The following is a 21,153-nucleotide window of genomic DNA, read 5'->3' on the forward strand; positions in this document are numbered from 1 at the left end:
CCTGTATGGGGTCTCCTAATTGGTATCCCGACCAGAACATTTATTTTCTGTTGACGGTGCTTCTCAATAGGGGCTCCAGGAGCCTCCAGTGATCCGATCCCTCGGGGGTTCCCCGGCTTAATGGTTGATAATCTACTGTACATGGACTATCAAAGTATTTCTGGATGAAGTTACATGCCATATTAGACCAACTATCTAAAGTGGAGTTGGTCCATTTGGCTACACTCTAAATTAAATACCCTTAAATGAGGGTCTGTAGTGTAGCCTAATGCAGTGGTTCTCTAGCCTCGCAAGCCATCCCGAGTTACGTCATCAGCAATGTGCTTCCTTGGCTGTTGCGAGGCTAGTGGTTCTCAACCTGAGGGTCCCCAAATAATTTTGGGGGGTCCCCAGATGATTAACTTAATGTGCAACATTTTCTCAACAGTAAAAAAAAATGTTGAAGTGTATACAGGGTATCTGCACATTTCTAAAGTGTCAATTTAAGGACTTTTAAGACCTTTCTAATACTTCTAAAATGACAAATTAAACTTTGGCCAAATTGTCAAATATTAGAAGCATAAATTGTGGAAATAGCCGATCTACATGCTCACAACGCCGCGTTGCGAGGCGTTGTGAGCATGTAGATCTGCTATTTTCACAATAGAATCGTGTTAAACTAAATGTAATGCCACAACTCCGTGCTCGTCAGGGTGGGGGGTCCCCAGTTCAAATATTATTTTATGGGTCACGGCCTGAAAATGTTGAGGACCACTGGCCTAATGCATGTCAAACTGGGGGTTATTGAAATTAAAATGGTGGAGAATCACTGCTAGAGCGGTACAAGTCTTCTCTTATGAGGGACCTGGGTATATCTTTTCAATTGGGGGTCCGTGGACTAATAAGTGTCAATTTGGGGGTCCTTTGACATGGAAAAAGTTTGAGAACCACTGGTTCAAGCAACCACTTCCTGTCTCTCCCTCACCTTTTTGTTTTTGGGTTTGATTGACGGGCCTTCCAGCCAGTGAGCGAGTAGATTTAGTGTGACCACGAGCCAATGGGCGGGGCCTAAAACACAGCTCAGAGTGGGAGATGATGGCGCCCAGCTCGAAATCTGAGAAGGACGACAAAAACAAACAGAAAACGCAAAGAAAGCACAAAGACCATGTCGTCAAGCTTCTCACTCGTGGAAAGGTATGGGACACGAATCCTCGAACTAGCCGTGTGGCGTAAAAAGCAGACGGGACGGGAGAACAGTGCAGTGTGAACGCTGTACGAGTTTCTTTACTGCAAAGCCTCTCTGCCTTTACCTGGGGCTAACCAGGCTAGCCATGCTAACTAATTAGCACCATAACATAATTAAGTCCATGGTCGCAACGTCCATTATTCCACTGTGGGTTCGCCCAGCCTGTTAGTCAGGTAACTTCATTAGTGACCAGGCAGGGCATGTTTGAACTGTATTACGTTCTCTGCCTATGTTGTTGCCTTGGTTTGCTAGTTCTAGCTAGCCAGCTAGCAGTGGCGTCAGTTCAGAAAAAGCTAATGGTATGGCAACATGACTGGTGTCTAGTCTTGCACGCGCGCCCACCAGTCATGTTGCCATACCTTAGCAACAGGCACGATGAAAAGTACATTTTATTATTTCCCCCCTAGTAGCCAAGGTATGGCAGCTGCCATAGCTTGCCATACCCAATTGACGCCTCTGCCAGCTAGCCACCAAGCTGGCAGCCTCCTCATACACAGTAGTACACACTGAATAGAACTGGTTCATGTTAGCTTAAAACAGGTGTCGGCAACCTTTTTGTCATGAAATGCCAAGTTTTGCAATTTCTTGATAGTCCGTGTGCCATATCAACATTACGTTTAATTATGATGCCACATCAAATGAAAATAGTTCCATCTGATTTATGGACTTAAAAGCTTAGCTAGTGAGTGACATGAACGTTGGTGACGTTAGGCTGCCTGCAGATAACCAGTCCGATTCCCTGGACCATTTTCATCATCTATAATCCATTGTTACTGAGTGACTTCTATTTAGCATACAGCAAACCTATTTGTTGCATGCATGCTACTGTTGGTCTGTGAAGGGTTGTTGAAGGATTGTGTGTCCAGGCACATATCGGGGGCTGCTCTGAGTGCTCTCCATTCAGACGTGTTGCCATTCAGACATTGACTTCTAATTGAGTGGCAACACTTCCATAGAGGTTAGGGCAGTGTTTCTCAACCATTCTTCTGCATGGGCACACTTTTCATGTCCCAAGAATCCATGGGCACAGGCACACCAACATAATACGGGGGTGTAATAAATATTGTCACTGTCGGGAAGAAACCTTGTATCTCTAAGTTTCAAATGTGCACGTTTCTTCGCAAAGCTGCTTCATCATACAAGGCTGTCGCACAACAGTATGAAAACAGCAGATCTACAACGCCTCGCGGTGCGAGGCGTTGTGTGCTTGTAGATTGAGAGTTTAAAATGATAAATACAATACTGGCTTTCAAGCAGTTTCAAGGGGCACACTTGACCCTTCTCAGGGGCACACCAAAGGTCCCCAGGCACAGTGGTTTATAAACACTGGGTTAGGGTATAGGGTTAGTGTCTGAAATGGGGGGATGGTGAATGGGGTGGGGATGTCTGAATGGCAGCGTGTAAGTTACATGATGTAACCCCACATATCACAGGCCAGAGGTGGTTGGTGGCTATCATTTTTACCCACACATGCATCAACTCCTCCCATCCTACAGTGCATCTCTCATGGCCCACTCTTTCCACATGTTCCACAGCTGTCAGGCCAGTTTTCTCAACGCCTTTTCAGGAAACTGCCGCCCCGTGTGTGTGTCCCCTTGAAGAACATTGTCAGCGAAGAGTTTCTCAGAGCAGGGTAAGTGTGCTTTATGTGCAAGTGGGAATGGGTGATTTGGGGTTTCCCAGAGTGGTCAGATCTACTTTGACTTGCATAGTGGTCCTATCTTGGCCTTACACATAAAAAACGAATTTGTGTGCTTTTATCTCTGATACAGTTAAGAAGTGCAAGTGCCTTGAATTATCTGCCGTAGAGCATTAAACGGTTCAATTGGAACTATTTTATAATCAAGACTTCCTTAAGGTCATGTCTCACAGAGCATTGCCTTGATGCGTTGCATCATGAGCCTGCAAGTCACTGTTGTTCCACTGAGTGTTTATTATGTGGTACTAACTGGTGCATGTGTTACACTGTCTCTTTGTTTCCAGACACATTTTTCTTGGATTTACGAAATGTGGACGCTACGTCCTGTCCTACACCAGTGACTGGGGAGAGGACGATGATTTCTCTTTCTATACCTACCATCTGTATTGGTGGGAGTTTAACCTCCATAGCAGACTCAAACAGGTAATGTATGTGCATGCTACATGCTGCAAAAATGCACAATATTAGTTTTGCTTGAATTTCTTTACAGTATATATAAATAAAATGTGCGTAGATCTGTAAAAATGAACAAAGTGGCATGTCCCTTTTCTCATATAAATGGTAAATGGTGCATTTATATAGCGCTTTTATCCAAGGCGCTTTACATTGATTGTGCATTACATTCACCCATTCACGCACACATTCATACACCGGTGGCGGAGGAAACCATGCAAGGCACCAACCTGCTCACCGGGTAGGGGGTTCAGAGTCTTGCTCAAGGACTCTTCGACATTAACTCACTGGGAGCCCGGATTCGAACTGGGAACCCTTCGGGAACCCTTCGTGCTCCAATAACGGTTTCTCTACCACTGAGCTATGCCTCTTTTCTTTCCTGACTCTTTCTACCCAGGTCCATCATGTACGGCTATTTGCAGGAGAGGACATCTACAGTGACCTGTATCTTACTGTGTGCGAGTGGCCCAATGATGACTCCAAGATTGTCATCTTTGGCTTCAAGTAAGAGATGCAAGAAAACACCAGATTCATACTCGAAATAGCTGTCCAGTAAAGAACATTTAATTAACATTTAATTAACTTATCTGTCTATGGATTGTAATTTGAGCTAGATAAATGGGGTGTGTGTCTGACAGACCACATTTGGGGTCAAATGTTGGACAGAAAATCAGTTGATTGGGGTCAGCATACTAGGGTAGGGTTAGGGTTGATATGAATCAGTTGGTGAATGCATTGTCCCAAAAAGTTTGCAAAACCAAATAAGTGACAAATAAAAGCCTTCTTATTCTTGCTTGCCCCTCTCTGCCTCCAGTGCACGCAGCACCAGCACACCTCTGATCCACCTGATGATGAGCGATGAGAACAACAGAGACATCTACATCACCATTGCCTCTAAGCCTCCTTCTAAATCCTGCTCTCTCTGCTGTCCTGTCCCCTCGGCCACGACAATACGCACAGGTAAACGACACACTAGGCAGTAGGGCATTCACCGAATATTCGAATATCAAAGTCACTATTCGACGATATATATTTGAAAAGCTTGGCTAGATAGGAAGTCATAAGAATGAGTCGTCAATGCCCCTGGTGAATGAACCTTTTTAGACCGTGACCCCCAAAATAAACACATTTGAACTGGGGACCCCCACCCTGGCAAACACTTGGAATTGTAGTATTTAATGTGACTCGGTTCTGCAGATTAATATTGTGAAAATGATCTGCATGCTCAAGGCGTTGTGAGCATGTAGATCGGCTATTTTCACAATGTTGGCCTATTGCTTACTTAATATTTGACAGTTTGGCCAGTCCAGCCAGTTAAGCACAACCCGGACTCAAAACCCCTAAAAAAATACACATGCAGGGTTAGAAATGTGTGTGCCGGACCCATGCAGGACCCCATTTTGCGATAGATCAATTTGTTTTAAGCGCCCACACAGAGTGAGGTTTTGCTGGCATGTTATAAACGTGTGCTCTTTTCCCTGCTGTCTCTCCAGGTGGTGAATGTCTGGAGCATGGCTATGTGCTCAACAGCAGGTACCAGGTGGTTTATCCCTTCCCCACCTTCCAGCCAGCCTTCCAGCTGAAAAAAGACCAGGTCATCTTGTTAAACACCAGCTACTCACTGATGGCCTGTGGTATCTCTCTCTGCGCAGGTAAAGGGCCGTTTATAGTTACGTATGCGTGATTTTGTGTACATTTTTGGGTGAGAGAGTATGTACGGTAGATCCGTCGATGTGCATAGTTCCTCTCTACGTTATTTACGTGCCGACTCTCCGCTCCAATTCTGCTCCCGTTGGGGCCGCGCGCCACATGGAGGTGGTTTTTTAGCCAAAATATGTAGACCCACAGAATTTCTTGACCCGACGACCGATGTGATGTTTGGTATAAGCTGCTGTCTGGCAGCAATGTTATCGCGGTAAATGCAACTCCGCAAGGGACCAAGGTACAGATTAACCACCCGGACTGAGTAATTATAACAAAACACAGTGCACTGCAGCACGCGTCTCGCTGTTGGAGGACAGGCGGTGTGAGTGTGAGTGCGCGCATATTTTTGTTTGTATGTTTTCTCATGCCAATAAAGCCGTTTGAGGCTGTGACTGAGGAGTCCAGACGTCCTCTTCATATCATTGCAATGACGTTCCTTTTTTTCCGTTTCTAGCTAAATTATATTTCTTGTTGGGGCACATAGTTTCAGAACCGCTGTCATAAGTAATTATCCTCACTACTGCCACTGTTGACAAAAGTTCGCCACGGGTAGTTCAAGCGTACGTACGTCTTTATTGGTTTTAATCCGTCGGGTTGAGTGTTGTCCGTAAGGTTACGGACAGAGACAATTACGTACGGACCTACGGAGCAACCGGATTAAATCACTCTCCCCCTCCGTTTCTTGTGTATTCCTGCGGTCCTTATGTACTACTATGCATGGTACTTAACACACACACACACACATATTTCTTAGGACTTTTAACTCATTTACTGCCTATGACTAGTATGAGTTATACAAATGTGTCCGTTGCGCCTATGACAAGTTGTTAATATGCTGTAATCGCTATAAAACAAGTATGATTGCCGATCCGCCATGATGTTTCTCTATAGAGCCGCACTATTCACTTACACCGAATACGGATGTTCCCAGACCGGAAACGGTGCGGGACAACCCCCTGTATCCTGTCTCCGAACGCCATTCACTTCCTCGTTACGCAACATACACGAGGCATGCACACACTGTCGCTATGGACTATGGAGGGCTGTTGTTTTTTGTTGCTTACCATGGTTGGATCGTAGAGCGGACACGATCCGTGAACCTTCGCGCACATTGTGCAAAATTAACCGAGGAACATTTTTCATCGCACATTTATCATTATATCATTTCACATCTTGACTTAATATTACAATGGAAGTTGTAGTGACTGTGTGGCCAGTATGGTACATTTGTTAACTGCAGAGGGCTGTCATAATATACAATTAAAATTTCTCATCTATGTATTTTGTTTCTCCTGCAGGTGAACAGAGCCAGTCATCGCAGATACTATACACCAAGAGAGCTGCTCCATCATCATCAGGTCAACCCTCTGCTTCCACCTGCACCTCGTCTCCTCCGTCTTCCGCTTCTTCTTCCTCCACTACTTCCACACTACCTCAGGGATCCCCCGAAGGCAGGCATCCGTCCAACAGACCAGGGCCGTCCCCCTTGTCCCCTGGCCAGGCCCAGGCGGCCGCGCGGGCCAGGGAGTTTGCCGCCGACCTCTTCCGACGGGCGCAGGGAGGAGCAAGGGACACCACAGAGACAGATGGAGAGAGGAGGGCACCGGATGGCGACAGAGGGAAAAAAGAGCCGGGGCGAATCCCAGAGGACAGAGGGACAAGTGGCGAGACACAGGTTGAGGAGAAGGAGGACGAGGGAGAGGAGGACTGTAAAGGGAGGAGGGAGAAGGAGGCAAGGCGGACAGGTTTACCACAGCCTTCCACATCGGGAGCAGCTGGGAGCCAGGCTTTTTCACCCCTCCACTCGGAGCAGGTGATGTCACCCGCCGCCTCGTCCTCGTCGTCTTCTTCCCCGCCAACCCCGCCGTCGTCCTCGTCTCAAGAGGCGAGTCTCAGCGAGCCTGGCTACGTCAACTACACCCGCTTACACTACCGCCTACCACAGCCAGGGGCAGCGGAGCAAGATGCTGGAGGTAAGGGGTGTCCTTGTGTGTGTGGGGAGAAAGGAGAGAGACTGTATGAGGGGGCGCCAATGAGGCGCATACCATAGGCTCTGATGGAGCCTGACAGCGAGTCACAAGTTCAATTCCTGAGCCTGACAGACCTTTGCTGTGTGTCGTTCCCAGACTCTTTCCCTGGGTCTTATTACAGGGTTCCCACGGTCATGAAATTCCTGGAAATATTTTGAAATTAGAAAAATATTTATCCAGTACTGGAAAAGTTTTGGAATTTATCAAGGGTCCTGGAAGGTCCTGGAAAAAAATAGCTATGCATTGTCTTTGGTTATTGATTTTGTTAATACTGAAATGACAAATTAAACATTGGCCAAATTGTCAAATATTAGAGGCAGAAATTGTGAAAATAGTTGCGAGGCGTTGTGAGCATGTAGATCAGCTATTTTCACAATAAAACCGTGTTATACAAAATTCCTCAACTCTCTTCAAATATGATTATTTCGGGGGTCACGGCCTGAAAAGGTTGAGAACCACTGGCATACACTACCTGTCTTTAGGCATTGCGCATAGGAGTAAGCGACTCGTTATTGAGCTGAATTATTGTTATATAGTCCTGGAAATCGGGTTAAGTTTTGGAAAAGTTTTGAAAATTAATTGGTAAAGATGTGTGGGAACCCTGCCTGGGTCTTATATATGTTTCTGTATCTGTATTTGTGGATGACAGGGGCGCTGTTCTGTGTGTGTGTCTAGGTTATATGGATGATGGGTGTGCTGTTGATTTGTATCTCTGCTTTAAAATAGCTAGCAATTCCCGAGGACATCACAGTATTTGTATCTCAATATTGCCTATATGGACATCCCCCCACAAACACACACACAGATTGAATGCGTCTTCCCAATCCATGAAGCCGATGGGTCGGGTTGACCGATTAGGGATTCTGATCACCCCCTGCAGTGCACAGACCTGCAGACAGACAGACAGAGAAAGATACAGACAGTCCGACCAAATTCCCACTTGGCAGTTGTCCTCCAAACCCTGTCGCTGTCATTAGAACTAGCCTGGGATCCCTTCACTTTTTGGGGTTTGATCCGGTTCGGGAGCGGAAACCACTCTACGTCATGTTATAGTCCTCAAAGGACTACAATTTGGCAGGGAAGATCAAACCGGATTCAGTTTTAACGCAAAAGAATTCCCCTGCGCTCAAGGACATACTTTTATAGCCTGGTAAGCCAGCCTCATACTGTGCATTCACTCACTTGTTCCTTCCCACAATATGAGTCTGGACTTTGGGCTATAGGCAGCTTGAAAAGTGGGCGGGAGTACTTGACAGACTAACCAATAGTATGATCTAACCAATCAGCCTAGCAAAATATCTGACGTCATCTAGGGGTGGGCGATATGGTGATAAATATCCTTGAGAGATACAATGTCTCCACGATATGCCTTTTCAGAGATATCGCATATATTGTGATACAATGAGGGAGCCTTATAAAAAGATCCTTTTGAATTGTTAATACAGAGATTAATTTAAACCTGCATTTTGGTGTAAATCAGTAGTTCCCAAACTTTAAAATGTCAAGGTCTTCCCTTAACTCTGACAATATACAAATGAAACGGGTCCATTTGGTTTCATTTGTACACTGTCAGAGTTAGATACTTGTAAAGGTCACATTTAGACCTCCCAAAAGGAACCCAGAGAATCCCTGGACCTGGAAGTAACTTGACAAATAACCATAAAAACCCAACATGAGAAAGAATCGTGATAAGATCGTGTATCATGATACAGCTTGGAAAAATATTGTGATATTGTATTTGTCCGGATATCGCCCACCCCTAACGTCATCACAAGCTCTTTCCAAAGAGCTCTTTCCGATGAACTCGGCTAGCGCATATTCCTGTTCCTTTTTAATTGTTGTAATTGATTCCAACTCTGAAATAACTTCACTTATTGCTTGTTTCATCGTTTCAGCGTTAACTGTTACACTTGTTGCATCAAGAGCAGCCATTGTTGTTTTGAAAATGCGCAGCATGTATTCTACGTCACCATCTACACATGGACCAATCAGGGGAAGCTTCTCACTTGTTGTGCGGGCAACAGTTGAAACGCAGTCACTGATTGGCCCGATCATTTTCTGATTTGTCATACTCGCTGCCTATAGACGAAAGTCCAGACCTGACACTGGGGAAGGAATGAGTGACTGAGCACAGTATCAGGACTGGCTTGCCAGGCTAATACTTTTAGGGCCTACCTAATAAACCCCTTGATGCGGCGTTGTTTCTCATTCCCTGCGCTAGCGGCAGCAGCACGCCAATGTGCCTTGTGCCGAGAATAGCAGACATCCAAACTCAACGCGTCACGGAAGCGAGCTTGTATGTCAGCTATTCTCTGAGGCATAATACACAACACATGAGGAGGTTGAATGAACAGAAACCAGCGCTCCCCAAAACAACAGGTTTGGGGATCTGTTGGGAATGTATTTAAACTGTGTGTGCAGTCTCAATGTTTGTAAATAAATAATTGGTCTATATGTCGTTTGCACCTTAAAGGTGTATATTCAGTGATACTGATAATGAAAGTGGCCGGGGGTCATCTTGTCCCTTACTGTCCTTACAGCGTGGAAATGTTTAGTTTCTTATAGATTTCTTACACCATAATGTTCTCGTTTTGATCATTAAACCCAATCACTGAATATCGGTAGGCCTACGTCTCCAGCTTCAGGATATGTATGATACTGATTTACTACGAGACTGTGGCATTTTATGAGTTCAGTAGTTTACAATCTAGGCATTTAGCAGACGTTCTTAATTCAGAGCGACTGTGGTTCTCAAAACTTATTTTGACCATCATAACATAACTACGGCCATACTCTACCCTGATTGGTCGAGGACTGGCTGGCCATCTCGAATCTAGCTATGCTCGCAACACGGGCCATGGTGGAAGTCCTTATATGGTCAGCACACATTCTAGTGAGGAGAATGAATGGAAAATGTACCAATTATATTTTTATTTTTGATTGAAATACAATCACTGAATATACCTTTAACCACTAGACCATTGACGCCCCATGAGTAGTGCCTTCTGAGCATATTTATTTTAGACCAGTAAACTGTAGTGTCCAGTCATTAAGTCTTGAAGTTTTGATGCCAATGTGTCCAAAATAAAACGGCAAATGTAAAATATTTATTTATATTCAATGTCAAATATAAATGTTTATTCTATCATGTTTTTAGCCCCCTCCATCTATGTTATGTGGATGATAATGTGCCATTGCTCTTTGTCTAGGTTATGTGGATGATAAGGTGCAGCTGCCATTCACTGTGACAGACCTGAAGGGAAGGAACCTGCAGTTGGTCACTGGCTCACATAACGGACAGGTGTGTGTTTGTTTCAATACATCTGTGCACTGAAAGGACAACAACAAACTGATTCTGCTGACTCGTCATACATATTATGCCCCAAGCTATACTATCATACATTGTCATATTCAGGGGTTAAAGCTCTCAGTCCTGGGGACTGATTTCAGTCTTAACACGTTGACGTCCGAAATAGAATGGTGGTTGGTAGATTAGCCGTGACATTTCTATTATTGTATTGTGATCTGAGACATAATATTATGTTTATAAACATGACCCCGCAGCCCCTCCATCTTGAACAGCGCCGCTGTTTTTTCTTTTTTTTTCCCCCCAGGCCAGTAACTCACCATGATTTTCTCGATTTCCGTTGGGATAGAATGGGGGTTTTGGCCGATCGTCGATGTCCCCGTGCGTTTCGCGTGCGTGATCCTTTCACGTAAATGTCCCCGCAAATAGTCCATGTGTGACTGAAGAACAGAACTGAAAAGTTTCGCTAGCATAGCCCCAAGCATGGCTGCAGGAGGAGCTCGAGTGTGTAGACAGTAAACGGATGGGTGGAAGGTGCCTTGGAGAAGGAGAGGCGCTGACGTCACCTCTGCTTCATGCACGGTCTGCATGAGCTATCAGTGCACGAGTGGTGACTAGGGAAGGTTAGACGATCGCCGATTTTCGGATCAAAAGCTTTTATTCCGGTTTTAAAGACAAAGTCCGGGAATGTACGACGTGGCTGAGAGTCCCTGGGGGGATGTGCGATATAGTACGGTTTTAACATTAAGGGGCTCCCCTTGGCTTAGAAGGTGTTAAGGATCCGCTCTGACATCATGCTCTTGACATCACTGATGTCAGGGGAACCACTCTAACAGAATGGGTTTGCCGCTCTGACATCACGCTCTGGCTTCACTGTGATGTCACACTAACAGAATCCCTTCATGCCCATATATGGAATTCCCTGATGTCATCAATATTAAGCCCATGTCTAACAGGACTTCATATGGGAATGCCCATATATGGAGGCCACATGGCAACATGCCACACTAACAGAATCCATATATGGCCAAGACGGCCCATATCTATCCTGTGTGGCTGGTTCTACAGACAGGGATCTCCGTGTAAGGGCATAAAAGGGTATGATGTCATAGACATCATAGGACTTTCACATAACGAATATCTGAGTAAGCATGTTTGGGCTCTCACAGCATATCTCCATATACAGTACATGGATCTCCATATATGGGTTACTGGTCCGATATACATCACTGGCCAGATGGCCAAGACATGGAGCGACCTGAGGCGTCTTACTAGTATTTAGTATTTCTGCTTTACATGAATCAAAATGAATGTGAAGCACACACGACATTTTGAATTAACTATAGACTAGTGATAATCTCCTCCTGGGAATTGGGTAGACTTTTTCTTCTTTCGTGTGTCATCGCCCTTAATGATTGTGTGGCGACATTTGTTTCACAGGATTATTGGGTATACTGAAGGATGGCTTAGCATGAACGATATGCTTGGTGGAACAACGTACCCAGTGGGAATGGTGCTTAAGTGTATAGGACTAGGAGGCTGTATGGCAGGGTTCCCCAATAGGCGGCCCGCGGGCCATTTGTGGCCCGTGGGGGGCTACTGCCTGGCCCCCACCAACCCCAGTAATAATGGCGATATACAACACTAGTATATTGACGTTGTTGGGTGGAAACCTTGTATCTCCAAATGTGTACGTTCTTTCGCAAAGTAAAGCCCTGCTTCATCATACAAGGCCGTCGCAACAAAAGTAGTGAAAACAGCAGATCTACAAGCACACAACGCCTCGCGGTGCGAGGCGATGTGTGCTTGTAGATCTGCTGTTTTCACTAGTTTAAATCGTTTTTAAAATGATAACTGCAAACCGAACGGTTTTGGACATACAAGATTTTCACCCAACCACGACGATATCTGAACTGTCACTGGAGTAGCGGGAACGCCACCGTCACCCCCTGCAATGCTGTGGCCCTCGGCTTGGTACCCTAGACACGATTCGACCCTTGGGGAAAACTAATTGGGGAACCCTGCTGTATGGTGTTGTCTTGGGTGGTGTTGGAGAGCTGTCGTAAGGTTGTTGTCTGCCGTCTATTGCAGAGTGTGTGTGTGGAGCAGTTGACGCTGGACTTTGAGTATCTGATAAATGAGGTGATCAGGAGCGATGCTGCCTGGGCCCCTCAGTTCTGCTCCTTCAGCGACTATGATGTTGTCATCCTGGAGGTAAACCAATGCACACAAGCACTAATACTGTATATACTGTATGTGTGTGTACTGTATTGTACACATTGTATATATTATTAAAATGTAGTTTGTTATTAGGTGTGTCCTGAGACCAACAAGGTGATGATCAACATTGGCCTGCTTTTGCTGGCCTTTTCCAACTCTGAAGAGGAGCACTGCAGGTACCCCTAAAAACTTGAATATTTCTTTGGTTAAAATAATTTATTATATCAACCTTTTAACAAAAAACGGTTTTGTTATCGCAATTAGATATTTTCCCAAAATCGTGCAGCCCTAGTACATGAAGTGTACCTCGCTTTTTGTGTGTTAACAATGGTGGAAAAACTGTAACGCAGTCTTATCCTTTGCACAGAGAAGATCATGAGAACATTTGGTTCAGGGGTGAAGTGACTTCCTTGTTGTTGCCTACGATAATAAAGAAGGATAGAGCATAAGGGGCGGGGTATTGCACATGCGCAGTGTAACTGGAGCTGCCATGGTGGAGTGTTCCAGCAGAGGCGCTAGATAAAAAAGATCATGATCCGTTCTCAGTAGAGCGAGGTGTGTGTTTGTTGTTTTGTTCTCTCTCCACTCATCACCTAAACAGCTGCAGGTTTTCTTATATTTTCTGCATAGTGCTGTGTTTTTAGGCTCTTTGGAGGTGTTTCCCCTTTTAGTTGACCTTGTACCAGCTCTTATGAAACTACCTTTTCCTTTGCAAACTTCTAATAAAGTTTTAACTCAATCAATTGTGGGAAATAATTGGTCTTCAGAGGGATGCTTTTATATAATCCTGTACTTTGAAGTATATGTCTTAGAACTTTTACTGTGTGCCGTACTTGTAGTCAGACTAATCTATGGTGCAAAAATTTCAACAGACCCCACAATTTAATTTATTTATAAGCACTTACACAAAATATCAGTAAAACAGCAGTAGATGAGAATCCAATGGATTTCTATAACTTATGAGCTAATATTCATTCAGGATATGCAACACATAGTTGTGCCTATTAGGGCACCATAAGCCTACTTGTTTTGTGGCATAAGAACATTTAATTTGAGCAAAGAGCAAGCCCCCAGCAGGCACTTAAAGTAGGACAAAACAAACACTACCATTTAATGGTCACACGCCGCCATCTACTGAGCCAAAGTGTAGGTGCTGGCCAGATTGTACTGTGCATGTGCAATACATTTTGATACACACCCCTTCTGCAGATTCCTTCTTTATCTTCCTAGGTTGTTGCACTGCATTTGAAGTTATTATGCGCAACTTTTTAGCATTATTTCACAATAGTGCTTTTTTGGCTCATGTTATCTATACAATGGGTCAGGACCCAATTGTGGGTCGCTGACTGATTGTTGTGGGTCGCGACTCGCGAGTAAATATACCCCCTTTGTTATTTTATTTTATACGATTTTCTAAAAATGATCTTTTTTTTTTTGTACGTTAAAAAGAAATTCAAACATTTGTTCTAAAGATTTTCATGAATTAAATTAAAACAAAGATTGTTTGGGTCGCAAGGGGGTCATCCGGCTCACAGGCTAAAAGGTTTGGGAACCACTGATCTACATGGTGCATTACTTCTGTTCTTCAATCCTCTCTGAGTGTTGGTGCGTTCTCCTCGTCCTCAGGCCCAACACGTACCACTCCAACCTGCAGGTCAGCTGGGACCTTAACACGGGCATGTGTCGTACCATCGGAGTCGGGGACCTCACAGAAGTCAAAGGGCAAACTAGGTGAGCAGCAGTTATTACCGTCAACTTTGCTTCTGTGCTCCGACTGCTCTCTCGTTCTTTAACAATTCAACATGTTTTATTTATAAGAGGATTCCTGAAAACAAGTAACAGTCTTTAATGCAGTGTTTCTCAACCTTTTTTCTGCATGTGCACACTTTTCATGTCCCAAGAATCCATGGGCACACCAACATAATACCGGGGTGTAAATATCGTCACTGTCGGGAAGAAACCTCGTATCTCCAAGTTACAAATGTTTACGTTTCTTCGCAAAGTCGCACAACAGTAGTGAAAACAGCAGATCTACAAGCACACAACGCCTCGCACCGCAAGGCGTTGTGTGCTTGTAGATCGGCTGTTAAATCATTTTTAAAATGATAAATACAATAATGGCTTTCAAGCAGTTTCAAGGGGCACACTTGACCCTTCTCAGGGTCACACCAAAGGTCCCCAGGCACAGTAGTTGAGAAACACTGCTTTAATGAACCGAACGTCAAATGAAGGGTCGACAAATGTATGATACTCTAAAAATGCAGTAGATGCCTTATAATAAACATGGAGACACCTTTTGGACAACAAAGCTTGTTTCTTCTAGATATTACCTACCGTATATTTGTTTTGGACCATACATCTTATAAATTGGAGAATCTTTTTTTTTTTTTTTTTTTTTTTATTATTATTCGCAGATGTACATCTGTGTTCTAATTTTTGTTTTTTTTTGCTTTTTACGCCTTTGTTGATAGTACAGTTGAGAAGTCGTGGAAATAAGGGATTGAATGGATGTCAGAGTACATGGTGCCCCAACCACTGGGTTATTTATGAGGAGCCCAGTCTAATTCCAGTTCTCTCTGTCTTCCCCTGTCAGTGGGAGTGTTTGGAGTTCCTACAGGAAGTCCTGTGTGAACACAGTGATGAAGTGGCTGGTTCCTGAGAACAGCTCCCGTTATATCAACCGCATGACCAATGAGGCTCTGCACAAAGGTGAGTTTACACACTGTTATTAATTATTACTTTAACCATTATGTTATGCCTTAAAGGACAACTTTGTTTTTTTACAACAAGGTTTCATATTTTAGATTGTAATTAGAGAAAAGAAAAAGTGAATGTTAAAACATTTTCGTTTGCTTCGTTCTATTGTTTTATCGCGTTTACCGTGCTAAAATGTGGGGCATGCGTACGCATGGGGGCATGCGTACAAGTGGCTAAATATATCTTTTTAGACACAATAAGCCAGCAGTTTCTTTATTGCTATTTACAGTAACACTTCTACCCCCATAAGTCACATCCAACCATGAAAGGTTGCGTGGTATCTTGGGAATGGGCTTATTCTGTGTAAAATGACATATTTAGCCACTACGCTTGCCCCCAACCACTGAAATAAGAATCTCTAAAACAATAGAAAGAAGTAAATGAAATCAATTTAACACTCATCTTTTATATTCTTTAATTACAATCTAAAATATGAACCCTTGTTGTAAAAAACTAAAGTTGTCCTTTAACTATTAAAAAGTAGCAGATCTACAAGCTCACAGCGTGCTGCGAGCTTGTAGATCTGCAATATTTGAAAAATCGTGACAGTTTGGGCAAGTCTTTGAATATTTTTCACCTGATTCTATAAATGTCTCCTAAATCCTAACAGGTTTCTGAAAAGCCTATGTTTCTATGTCAGCGGTTCTCAAACCTTTTCATGTCAAGGATATGATAAAATGATATGTAATTGGCCGCTGATCCCCATCTCAAAATATTATGTAATGGGGACCGCCCAGAAGCAGAATTTGAGTTAGAAATGTTCGCTTTGGGTGCACGGTGGCACAGTGGTTAGCGCTTCGCCTCACAGCTAGAAGGTCCTGGGTTCGATTCCCGCCGGGGGACGCTGTGGGTGCTGGGGGCGTGTTCCTCCCACCGTGTCATCAGCGCCCACACCCTAGGTGGGGTTGGCGATAGGGCCTTTCTGTGTGGAGTTTGCATGTTCTCCCCGTGTTTCCTAGGGTTGATACCCTCACAAAAACATGCAGTAATCCTGGTCTCTATAATGCCTCCCCCTGGCCAGCCGGGGCGCCTGATAGAGGGGAAAGGAACTGGTTGGAATAACGTGTTCCTTCCACGTGCTACGTCCATCCCAGGGAGATCCCCCCCCCTGTCAGGTGAAAAGAAACAACTTGGACTACCCATGCATTGAAGGAAGCATGAGGTTTGTCCGTTGTCTCCCCAGGCACGGCAGAGGGAGAGCAGAGCCCAAGATTACATAGGCAATTGGCACTGGGTGAAAATGGGTTACAAAAACCGTGGGATAAAAATTATAAATTAAAAAAAGATTTCTACACATTTTCACGACTTTTCAAAAATGGGTTGGGGTATAAAATAATCTAGGTCATAATGGTTTAAGCTCAAGGGCTTGTAGTGATACTAAAGATGTCCTTTGCTCTGATGTGTAGGCTCTTCCCTGCAAGTGTTGGCAGACAGCGACCGATGCACCTGGATTGTGTTATGAAGGAGAATGATCATTTGCATATAACATACCACAAGAATAAAAAAAATGAAATAAAAGATACACACACACTGCCTCATCTTAAGTGCAGAACATAACCTTTATCTTGAGCAAACCGACTAATGTTTTTCATTTTGATAGTTTGTTATTTCACCTGTCAACTTGAATATGTCCAATTGAGCAAACTGTAGTTTAAAGATAAAGATTTGGAAATGATTTGTTTCCTTTTGTTCCTTTCCAAAATTGTTTTGTAATTGTTTACTGTGTTACATAACTGCAGCTGTCAACCAAGAGCTGGACTGAACAAATGAGTTTTTGTTTTTATACATAAATTTGAGCAGTTACACTCGTGTGAGCGTGTCTTCTGTGTATTTCACTGTGTGCAACTGGGGTTATTCAAAAGATACTTTCATTGTGTGTGTGTGTGTGTGTGTGTGTGTGTGTGTGTGTGTGTGTGTGTGTGTGTGTGTGTGTGTGTGTGTGTGTGTGTGTGTGTGTGTGTGTGTGTGTGTGTGTGTGTGTGTGTGTGTGTGTGTGTGTGTGTGTGTGTGTGTGTGTGTGTGTGTGTGTGTGTGTGTGTATGAAGAAGGTGTGATCTGGTGCCTCAGAGATTCTGCTGGTTCTGGACTGCTCAGTCCTTTACATGGTATTTGAAAAAGAAGGACCCATTGCTACCCACATCATCACGCTGTATGGTCATGGGATATTTTTGATAAAATAAAATGTTGCAATAGTTTGGCCGTTTCTGGTTTACCTTTTCTGCACTGTGTGGACTGACATGACCATTTTGGCATATTGTGAACAGAGTATCTATGATCATGTAAGCAATGGCAAAAATGCAACACAGAACTAATTTGTAAGAAAATACAACTTGGAAAGGAACATGTCCCTTATAAAAGGTTCTTTATAGTATGTGCTTTATGTAATACTGTCAAAATTAGCTACTCATTCTACCTGAATCCCGTAGTTTCTGATGTAGACATCTGTTGCATGAAAAATCCTATTTGTTCCAGGCAACAATATGCATCAAATAATCTAGGATTAAGTTCTATTTTAATACAAAGGACAACCCAGATGTCAAGGACTGCCTGATGGGTTTATTATGCCAACTGGTTGGGCCAAGTTAGGGTCCAGTTTGGGCCAGCCCTTAATTTTCAGGCCCGTTGAGAACTCGAGTTGATACTGTGTTTTCATATTATTCTCATCAAACCGTGTGCCCATTATTATGATATTAACACTAATAGTGTTTCATCACCAAGATATCTGAGTAATTCATAAACGACCACCAGGTGGCGTCAGACATCAGTGCTATGTTAACTTGTTTACTTAAAACAACTTCAGTGTACAGACCATTTTAAATATAACTAAAAAGGAAAATAAAAACATCAAATACTAAATATATACTAGTAGCTATATAGGGATGTGTGTGTGTGTGTGTGAGTGCGAGTGAGAAAGTGTTTTCTGCTTTGCACTGATTTACTAGTTATGTTTTTCTTCCAAAGATTACTAAAGGGTGAAATAATCAAATATTACAGGGGAAATGTACAGTCAGTACATTGACACTTCAATAGGTTATCTTTGTTATGGCCTACTATCACATGTTTAACAACATACTGTAGGCTATTATGCTAAAGTGATTCTACAAAATATAACATTTCTATAATATATTTCCAATTTATTTATATGTTGCTGTAAACCCCAACAATTATGCCATGGGTGTTCACTTATTTTTAAACTACTTATGTCATGTATTTTAGCCCGGACAGTCATGCTGAATGACATTTTTACACTTTAAAGCTGAATAACAAACATCAAATGAATACGGTAGTTTGCAATACAAAAGATTCTGGGTCAAAAGAAGGGTATGAGTTGAGTTATTTAATATTATATGTTTACATATTTATATTTTCTTTATGGCCTCCGGAGTCGAGTCCGGACAACACATTGTCACATCTCAATATAAATATATCATCGATAGGGCTGGTCATTTGAAACCAGTGTAAATTTTTTGTGAGTTTCATTATTTGTTGCGAGAGCATGTTTCTATTGGCTTGGATTCCCCATCGATGATGTCACTGGTTTCTGAACTGTCCACAGCCCTCCTCTGAGAGACAAAGTGAGTAGACAAAAATGGTACCATATGAGTATTATTGAGAACCAATTATGAAGATAGGTTGAAAACTAGAAAAGAAAATTTCTAAGAAATTTTAAGTGTGCCTGCAGCTCGCTAAGTCTGTGCAACCTTGTGTAGCGGTTGGTGTTAGCATTAGCGTTATTAACATTAGCATTTTTTTGCATAAACGTTAACATTATTGTTCTTCATATGACACCACCCACATGTCTGTACGACAAACGGTTCACGAGAAAACGGGTCACTTCCTGTTTGGTGAGGGGCACTTCCTGTTTGGCGAAATAGGCCCCAATTAAGTTTAAGGACTCTTAATCTTGTCATTTGACGCAACCCGCGTGTCTGTATGACAAACGGTTCACGAGATCAAGGGTCACTTCCTGTTTGGTGAGGGGCACTTCCTGTTTGGCGAAATAGGCCCCAATTAAGGTCATGGACGATTAATGAATTAAAGCTGCAAGCAGCGATGACCGGGCCCTCGCAGCTCTACCCACGTCACAAGGCCAGCAGCCAATCAGAAACCAAACAGGAAGTCAGCCATTTCGACTAATTAGTGGCGTTTTGGCGCATTTTTGGCCGTTATCACGGGTCGCACTTTAACGACAGTTTTGTGAGAAAAAAAAAGTTTTTTGATTTTTTGAGGAAAAAAAAAATTTGAGAAAAAAAATTTGAGAAAAAAAAATTTTAGAAAAAAAAATTGAGAAAAAAAATTTTTTGAGAAAAAAAAATTGAGAAAAAAAAAGTTTTTTGAGAAAAAAAAAGTTTTTTGAGAAAAAAAACATTTTTTTGAGGAAAAAAAAATTTTGAGAAAAAAAATTTGAGAAAAAAAAATTTGAGAAAAAAAAATTTGAGAAAAAAAAATTTTGAGAAAAAAAAATTTTGAGAAAAAAAAATTTGAGAAAAAAAAATTTTGAGAAAAAAAAATTTTGAGAAAAAAAAATTTGAGAAAAAAAAATTTTTGAGAAAAAAAAAATTTTGAGAAAAAAAAATTTGAGAAAAAAAAATTTGAGAAAAAAAAAATTTGAGAAAAAAAAAATTTGAGAAAAAAAAAATTTTGAGAAAAAAAAATTTTGAGAAAAAAAAATTTGAGAAAAAAAAAAATTATGACACCAGCCGCGAGTCTGTACGACAAACGGTTCATGAGTTATAGAGGCACTTCCTGTTACAGAGGGGGCGGGGCTTAATCAATTACAGCTCATCCCTATTGGCCGGAAAAAGACCAAAGTTGTGTGTGCATTTTAAAGTTTAAATCACGTTGCTAGGCAAAAGTATGGCAGAGTTATGTGGCGCCAAAGTTTCTGTTTTTTTTTCGGAGTCCCCCATTCTAAGTCAATGGGGTTTTTGGGCGTCGTTTTTTGCGAATTACATCGCAATCGTATCGCGGATCGGAAAGAAAAGTAATAGCACACCATTCCCGGCCGAGCCGCACGTTTTGATGTGTATATTGCGGGGGTGGCGTAAATCGTGCGGCAGTTATTACGTGCCGAAATTTCCCCCATTCTAAGTGAATGGGGTTTTTTGGCGTCGTTTTTTGCGAATTACGTCGCAATGGTAACGCGGATCGGAAAGAAAAGTAATAGCACCCCATTCCCGGCCGAGCCGCACGTTTTGATGTATATATTGCGGGGGTGGTGTAAATCGTGCGGCAGTTATTACGCGCCGAAATTTGCCAGAACATGACTGACTTAAGTATGGCGGATTACAATAAGTGTTTTGCCATTGCATTGCATGGCAGGCACACTTAATAATATGAAACATAAAACTTAGACTACCTTTAGTGTACAAAATACATGATTGATTGATTTCTTTTTCCTTTTTACATTTGTATTAACAAATACAGTTTCACATTTTCCACAGAACTTATTTTCCCCACAGAGACTACACAAACTGTAGAAAAGGTAGAAAAAGCTAGACCATTTCGACGTCAATACATAATCATCAGAGACCTCTCTGATTCTGTATTTATGTATTTATTTCCAATGCAGAGGGCGGCAGTGGCTCAGGAGGTAGAGCGTCCGCTTCCCCAGAGTTGGTAGCAAGATGCTGAACCCCTAATTGCTCCCGATGAGCAGGTTGGTGCCTTGCATGGTTTCCTACGACCTACAGTACGCCATCAGTGTATGAATGTGTGTGGGAATGTGGGAATGTAATGCACAATCATTGTAAAGCAC

At 42.7% G+C, this 21,153-nt stretch overlaps 2 protein-coding genes across 2 annotated transcripts in view; both read left to right on the forward strand.

Annotated features, from left to right (window-relative positions):
• mri1 (methylthioribose-1-phosphate isomerase 1) overlaps window positions 1-21,153 on the forward strand; it is an 82,149-nt gene that overhangs the window by 58,996 nt on the left and 2,000 nt on the right. The window lies entirely within an intron of this gene.
• On the forward strand, window positions 1,075-17,370 carry dcaf15 (DDB1 and CUL4 associated factor 15; the record flags this gene model as incomplete). Its single annotated transcript, XM_080721876.1, has 13 exons — window positions 1,075-1,173; window positions 2,761-2,858; window positions 3,209-3,347; window positions 3,775-3,881; window positions 4,192-4,337; window positions 4,871-5,029; window positions 6,380-7,054; window positions 10,321-10,412; window positions 12,510-12,632; window positions 12,732-12,814; window positions 14,265-14,369; window positions 15,232-15,347; window positions 16,802-17,370. 13 exons carry the CDS (start codon window positions 1,075-1,077, stop codon window positions 16,855-16,857), a joined length of 1,998 nt encoding a protein of 665 aa, XP_080578002.1. The 3' UTR covers window positions 16,858-17,370.

The sequence above is a fragment of the Nannobrachium achirus genome, assembly GCF_963921795.1.
Source record: "Nannobrachium achirus genome assembly, chromosome: 3".
NCBI classification, from domain to species: domain Eukaryota; kingdom Metazoa; phylum Chordata; class Actinopteri; order Myctophiformes; family Myctophidae; genus Nannobrachium; species Nannobrachium achirus.